This window comes from Charadrius vociferus, unplaced genomic scaffold (genome assembly GCF_000708025.1).
Source record: "Charadrius vociferus isolate BGI_N301 unplaced genomic scaffold, ASM70802v2 scaffold477, whole genome shotgun sequence".
NCBI classification, from domain to species: Eukaryota; Metazoa; Chordata; class Aves; order Charadriiformes; family Charadriidae; genus Charadrius; species Charadrius vociferus.
Window position 1 is genome coordinate 1,213,896 of NW_009649449.1, and position 7,978 is coordinate 1,221,873.

Sequence of the window (7,978 nt, forward strand, 5' to 3'; positions counted from 1 at the left end):
AGAGAAGTTTCCATTCTGTTTTCAGATTGTTGAAATGCTCAGCTAAAACCAGTAGGGCTTAAGGGCTCTTCAAGAGGTTGTGACATTGTTATCATATAACTAACTACTTGGCTTACAGATGTGAACGTATCTTCCCTTTTCGCAAGTCCCCTGAACAAACTGGTTCTGAAACTAGATGATCTTCAAGGTCCCTTCCAACTCTAACCGGTCTGTGATCTGGGAAATACTGTTGCCTTTTATTTCCCAGTCAAGAGTCACAGTGCTTGTGAAGAATGGAGAAGTGCTGAATAATGAACTCTCGCTTTTGTTAGTGAATATAAAATAAGGCCACAAGTTGCCATACCCAGAGGGTGGCGATACCTGTGTTGAAAGTGACTGGGCTGGCATTGGCTGGGAACCATCGGTTTCGGTGTGAAGTAGGTGGTCCTGCAGTCATAACTTGATGCTAGCATCAGATTTGATAGCCTGCAAGAACTTTCTACGTGGCTTCTGTTGTTTGGACAAAGGATGTCTTCCTCTTTGTAGTAATGCATCACCTCACTAAGGATCAAATTGGATCTTTAATGTGGGAATAAAAGAAGTTAGCGTAGGTTTGAGTCTTTACTGCAAGATGTTGTTCTGTTGGGTGTTGTGCCCATGGGTTTGCCACCCACTTACTTGTCTACCTTGAAGGTATTATTATCTTTTACTTGATAGATCAAATTGTCTTTTTAAAGGCAAGTGCCTGAGGCTCTTGCAAATGCCGGTTTGCATGCAGTTCCTGCAAATGAAGACATTGGTGGTTCTACCAAATAACAAAAGGAACTGAGGAGGGAGCAGGAAATAAAGCTCTTGAGAATTGTGTTTAAAATCCATTCTTTGCTAATCTTGTTTAAAACTACCATGCGACATAGAAATATATCACTTCTAATCTTGATCTTTGGTTTTTTTCTTCCTTTCTAAAATGAATAGCTAAACCCCTTTAGCCACCTCTGCTCTTCGCTGCTGTCCTGGTCATTCCTGTGTACTGTTTTGCTGCTCCCTGGTGTTTTGGCTGAACTTTCTAACTTTGTATTGCCATCAGATTTCACTAATATATGACTCCTTTTCTGTTCCAGGATCATTTATGAAAGTATTAAATAAAATTGGTGCGAAGGCCAACCATTGAGGAAGTGCAGTCATAATCTCCTTTTCAGCCCAATGATTATCCTTTCAACCAGAATTCATAATCTTTCCTTAACAAATTGTTTACCCACTTTGGTTCTTGTACTGATTGCCCATCTTAATTTGAAAAGTACCATATGGCCAACTATGTATTATAAAGTGCTAAAGAACATCAGAGAGGGAGCATGCTTTTTGGTGCTGTTAAGATAAAAAAAACCACAAAGACAGAAGTACTTTGTTCGTGAATTCAGGTAGCTTTAAAACTGTAATTATTGTATTTACATTGGTGGTAAAACAAGGGTACTGCACACTGACTGTGCAGTTAGCTTTGGTTGTGAAAGACCAAAACCTTGAATTCTAGACCTGTTTGCCATCCGCTGTTCTACTTCTTCCTTTAGGATCCATGTAATAGTAACTCGGTAATACCTATAAGTATTCAAGCATTTTCTGTGTTTACACACTGTATTCTTTATTGACGAGCTGTGTTTCCTTCTCTTTTCCTATTCAAAGGAATAGGACATTCTCCCTTCTCTTTTCCTATTCAAAGCCCAGGCAAATGACGGGTTATCAGAAGTGCATATTGACAGTGATGCTGGTATTGAAGCTGTGCCGGGTGGGCCTAGAAAATGAGACCAGGAGCTAGCCGAGTGTCAACCTGCTCTTCAGCAATAGCTGTTTGGATTGTGAGAGTCAAAAAATGAACTGCAGAATTCCCGGCATCCTTTGTACCGAAAGCTATTTCTGCTCGTCATGTGTTTTAAAGGGCTGCGTGCTTGGCAGGGTGGGCTGTGCAGAGGAGCAGTGCCGAGAGCCGGAATTGTTCGGGACGGGCAGAAATATCGACCTGTGTGTTTGTGGGGTTGCGTGATTGTCTGCAATGAAATTTCCTTTTTCTGCATTAAATTTGTAAGGATGCTTGTAAGAGTTTTTCCCCGTATTTAGACTGTAGAAAGGGGAGATCCCAGGAAAACAATCAACATCTGTTAAGTAATCCAGTGTGCTGATGTGACGTCATCTGTGATTTTGCGGTTGCCAGGCTACTCCAGCTGCTCCGCGCTCTCATAGCAAAGCCTCCTCAGCTTTAAGCAGGGGGGCGGCATGTAAAACACAGTGGCGCAGGTTGTGCTTTATGGGCACTCGCTTTGTTAGTGCTTCTAGGTGTCCTTACTCCCTCCTCTTTTTAGCGTAGACTTGTTTTTTAGAATCCTTGCAAATAAGATCCTTCTTTTTGTAGAGGCTAGTAGCTCTTCGGCTTTTTTTTTTTTTTTTTTTTAAATTAACATGGCAACTTGTTAATTCAGAGCTGGATCCTAGTGCTATATATCATTTATGTTTTGATCAAGGAAAAAACAGTTTGTGGAGGAGATGAAAAAGGAGATGACTGCAGGGCTTCTGAGCGTTGGCAAGAGGGAGCATCAGAGCAGTTTTTGATGTACTTCTATAAGATATGGGTCCTACATACGAAAAACAAACTACTGCTTGGTCCTTAATATTTCCTCCTTTGAGTACATATAACAAATAAATTGGGAAGTGTATAAAAATAAATGTAGTTGCATTTCATAAGCATTGATTTATTTTTAAAGTATATTAGCAACGGGAATTTACAACCTTCTCTGCTCCCCTTTTTTTTGGCCACTTTTCCTTCTGTATTGCAACTAAAGAGCAAATTAGATAACTGAAAAATGGAATTCATATAACTATAACAGATGAGTTTTTATTAGTCCTCTTTTACTCTCTATGCAGGTGCATAGGCAGAAGTTGCTTGGGGCACAAAGCTGAAATCTGCTTCTTGATATGCTTCAAGTAAAACAAGGGAGAATTTTTACACGCTGATGCTCCATCCAGTTCTGTAGCGCTGATCAGTTACCTGAACGGGATAGGCAGTCGCCATCGCTCTTGGCATTTCCTACTTTGTTGTCTAATCTTTTAATAGAAGCTTTGAAGAAAAACTTATTAAGAAAAATTATCCCAAGCTGGCCAAATTAATTAATGAAGGCCAAAATGGTCATTGTGAGTCATCTGTTGCACTTAAACACTGAAGATCATTTGAATGGAGGAAATAATTTTTAGAAATTATATATATAGTGACTGAAGGATTCATCATATTTTCTAATCAGTTAAATAAATGCTGTTAGAGCATCTGCAGATGAAAGAACCATTTATTTTTATCTGACTTTCTGAGGGATCAAATTTTTAGCAGAAATTAAAAATATTGCACTGAGCCCTTCAGGGTTGTTTTCCAGTTCTTGTCTAGACTGGAGATACTGATTTAAACCACTGCTTTGACACTACTGTATGATGTATTTTTATTTTCATGTTGTCCTGAAGACATTACTCTCTAAGTGCCTGTTGGGCCATGCTCTATAGTTGGGAAGTCCAGAGAGCTGATTTTTTTCTGAGGATCTCAAGGTATCTTTTTGAAGAATGAGAGCTTAGTATGTAATGTTCTTTACAAGCCTTTATCAGACATGATTCTCAAGCCATTCAGGTCTTTCTACTATAAATGCCCACTTGAAAGACCACACAAGTTTGTAAAGATTTGGAGATGGTTATAGGAAGGTAATAACATCTTTCTGTGCTTAAGGGACATGCGTTTTGATGGTAATTATACACAGTTGATAGCCTCAATTGAAGAAAAAAAAATCCAATAACTGAGAATGTCTACACACTGAATTCTTCTGGAAAAGATTTCTTCAGGCTACGGATAAAAGCATTAGTTAGCAAAGCTGTATCTGTTCACTGGGCAAATGGAAGCCTTCAGTTTGAAAGAAAATACTGTGCTTCCATTAGAGAATGGAACGTTTTCAAGACATGTTAGTTTATAAAGGGTGTTTAAGTGATTTTTTTAATGGGGCGGGGGGGGGGAGGCAAAACCTTTCAGCTGGCCTGTTAAAACGATTTTTATTCTTAAAAGCAAACAAATATCTAGATGTAAAGATGAAGTAAAGAACATTTAAATGTCACTTAAAAAGGACAGTGTGATGCATAAAGCAGTACAAATTTTATTGAACAGTTGAGTTCCTCATACTTCAGAGAAGCTCAATAAGTCTCTTATGCAGTCCCAGAGTCTACAGGGCAATGAAACCAGAAGAAAAGATTATCTCTACATGCGTGTAGTGACAGTCCTATTAATTTATTCTTTAAGTCTTACATCTTAGAAATATGTGAAAGGAAGGAATTATTGGTTTTCTTTAAAAACAAACTGATTTCCTTAAGCTTGCAAAGGAACGTTTTGAATCTACTGTTGAGATGGTTAGACCGCTTCAGGTTCCAGTCCCAGAAAAATAAGAGAACACAGAACACTCTCTGTCCTCTTTTTCCTTTCCTATTGTTTTCATGGATGTGTAGAATGATGGTTTGGGTACTACTTCTTACCCACTCTTCTTTAAAGGAAGTAATTGTGGCACACGTTTTCCTGTATCCATTGTTATTGCAGGTGCTGAGGATGTTGTGATGGCATTTTCCAGATCAGAGACAGAAGACAGACGACAGTAACTACGGGATACCTGAACAACACAGAACTGGAGAGGACAGTGAGATTCCTGAAGATAGAGGAGGATGGCTGAGCATTAATAAGTCCCTTTGCCCACCCTAATTGTTCCTTGGTATTCCTTCTCCTTTGTAATTTTGTTTCCCTTTGCTCAACCCTCAGAATGCGTCTCACAGCCATCTATTCCTGTAAGTTTTTGCTACTCAGCTGGGCTGTGTTAATTAAGGACAAACCTAAAGGTGTATTTTTGATTGGCTCAAAGGGACAGACGGTGATTGGCTAAAGGAAGACAATTTTTCAAACTTGACCAATGAAAACCTTTTACCTTGCATTTTATTTTATATTTTAAAGAATGTCTCCTGACATCCTACTTCTAAAGAAGCTTTTCATGCTGTGGTGCTTATTTAGGTCAAACTTGTGAATTTGAAGAGGGTTTGATTTGGCTGCGTAGAACTGGAAGCAACTTGTGATTGGTTGACAATGCAAATGCTTTCTCTTCAGTTGGCTTGCAGGTATTTTGCTGACTTTGACATTTTCATTGCAGAAAGCTGATGTTTTTGGTGCATTGGTTATTTCTTTATACTTACTGACTCGGGGGGAAAAGACAAATGTGCTTTGCAATATTTATTACATCTACATACATATAAACGCTTGCTTTTTTGGGTTGGGTTTGGTTTTTTGATTGGCTTTGAGATCATGTTTTTGATTTCCTGTCGGCTGCAGTGTTTCTGATGCAATCAGTTTTTCCATACTCATCTGCTCTGTGGCCTCGGGCTCCTTTGGGAGCATGTGTCGAAAGCATATTTAGTTCAGTAAGCCTACCTGTCTCAGCTGGGACATGGAGATGACCAGCCGCTCTGTGCTGCCGCGTGGGCTGTGCTAGGAACTCCTGGTAGACCTGGCTGTCCAGGTGGCTTCTCTCTTTGCTTCTGACAGAGGAGCTGTAGATATTTTGCAGGAATTGCAAGAATGAGATCTATGGCTGTGACATGAATTTGCCAAATTTGTATAGAGAATATGTGAACTTGTTTTAAAATACTACATATAGTTCCACTTTAACCCTTTAATTGCTGCACAAGACTAGCTCGCACATAAGGAAAAATTAATGATCGTTAACATAAATCCAACTTGCACTGGGCTTTAATAAACTAAGTTTCTAGTCACTTGAAAAACTGCATGCGGTTTGGCTCCTTGCAACTGTTTGGTGATACGGAGATGATCTGAATCCTAGGAGAATACCATTTTCTTTAGGCGCTGTTCCAAGAGGCAGCGGTGCCGCATTAAGCTGTCCAGTAGCAAGTGTACAGGTAACACTCACACTTACTCTGTTAGTTGCAGGGCCTTAAAACTCACATGCGCGCATTTACAGACTGACAAACCTGCAGTGAAATTCCTGAAGTGCACTGACTCTTAGGAATCTGCACATAAAATTTCTAGCACTGCTGCCTAAAACCTAGCACTTCATTTTCTCTCATATGTGCAGGTCATTTTTACAATACTTCTAGATTTTCCTGTGGGTTGCACTGACTTTAAGATGTTTCAAAAATCTTATTAAAGCAGAACCTTATTCACTCATTCCTGGTTCTTTTCATATGGTGGTTAATTATTTGAGAGTACCAATTCCAAAACCTGACTGTGACAACATGACTGTTTTCATGGCAAGAAATTATGATGACAGGCTGCTGTTATGGTCTCAAAATGGGGAAGAAGCTTGAGAGAAACCATGGAACGTATGCAAAAGGAAGAACGGACTTTTGAGCACAAGGAGAGGGAATTTATCTTGAGAAAATATATACTGTGTAATGAGAACAATTGTACATCTGCTTGTGAAAAAGATCTTTTGATTCAGTTGCAGCTTTGTAAAGTTCAATGTGAAAGTCAATCTTTTCCCCCTGCTTGCTGGGGCTGGATAAGAAACTTCTTTATTAAAATAAACCAGGAATAAGCCCAAAAGATTCTTTAAATTTTGACCAGGTTGCCAAAGAGGCACTTTAATGTTAACTTTGGTGCAAAGAGGGGGCAGCCCTTAAAGGGTTAATTTAAGGGGATATGTGTGTTTCTGGCTGCTGGCTGGAATGAATGGGCTGGGTTGTGGTGGCCTGTCCTTGTCAAGCTATCATGCATTCTCCGTGTGTATCTATGGCATTTCTGAGCTGTTAAATCTTTTCAAGGAGAAAAGTGAAGTGTTTATGTGGTTTAATCTTTTCACTAAAAAATGTAACTGTTGGGGGGGGGGAAATACAGTTTTTAATAGCTGCTCTTGTTTCTTATTGATTTATTATACTGTTAAACTGCCAAATGGAAAATACCTGCCTCACCTTTGCGGAAGAGTTCCACGTAGACTCCCAACTCGGAGTCTTGACTACTATGTTGAGAAGGATATATTGAGAAATGGCAATGTGTTGTGTAACAACATGATTTGGGATTCAGAAACTGGAGGAAATGTAGTCTCTTGAGAACATTTGTGCTTGCTTTGTTACCGGTGTGCTCTCCCCCTCGACACTGGTGATTTCGTAACTTTAAACTGGGGCTAGAAGATTTATAATAAAGAACTCATATATAAACTGGGGAGAAAGTAGTGGCCAAAAGGGCTTTCCAATGTTCCTCTTGAATTTTATTTCTAAGTATTTATCTTCTTGCTATGAAAACTAAATCCCTATTACTACTGTGGAGCCTGGATTGATTGGGAGTTAGAGAAACCGGCACAGAGCACATCAGCGTGGTTGACTTGTTTGTTGTACACACACATTTCTGTAGCTTTACCTTTGTGCTTTTGCCTCCTTAAGCAAACCGTTACTAATTAAAAATAAGAAATCCAGTGTTTTAGAGGTCAGAGGTGAGCATAGATCTAAGTAGAAATACATTTGTAAATAGAAAAGGTTGTATAGTTCAACTACCAACCAAGTAGTACTTAAGGCATTCAGTAAGGGAGTATAAAAGCTTTGGAGGCACTTCCAAAAAAGCACACATCCTTTGGGTGGTCTTTTGGGGAGACACGTTCCTTTAGCTATTCAAAATGTGCTGTTGTACTACTTCTTTTACCAAGCTTATCATCTGCTTCTCCAAGGCACTGTGTTTTCCAGAGCTTGAGAAAAAGATTTAGAGCTGAATCAGATACTCCTCTCATCGCTCTCCAGATGGGTAGCAATTGCTGTAATAGTCGGTAGGTCATTGTGTCTGTGAGCATTGCCATTGTAAATGAAAATGAGATCCCACCATTCACATAGGCCTCTAGATTGATTCTCTCAGGTCCTAAAATAAACCCTGGAGCAACAGAACATGTGAGCTGGTGGCACAGCAACGCTTTGGAAGGAGCTATTGCCTGAAAGAGGCTCGACCACTAAT

The 7,978-nt window shown here is 39.5% G+C and overlaps 1 protein-coding gene across 1 annotated transcript in view; it reads left to right on the plus strand.

Moving 5' to 3' along the window:
• The window catches only part of CTNNBIP1 (catenin, beta interacting protein 1), a 15,892-nt gene extending 10,611 nt beyond the window's left edge, over nucleotides 1-5,281 (plus strand). The window contains exon 4 of the mRNA XM_009889565.1: nucleotides 4,580-5,281. Coding sequence (XP_009887867.1) covers nucleotides 4,580-4,638 — 59 coding nt within the window. The 3' untranslated portion in view covers nucleotides 4,639-5,281. The remainder of the gene's footprint in view (nucleotides 1-4,579) is intronic.
• Nucleotides 5,282-7,978: the final 2,697 nt, after the last annotated feature.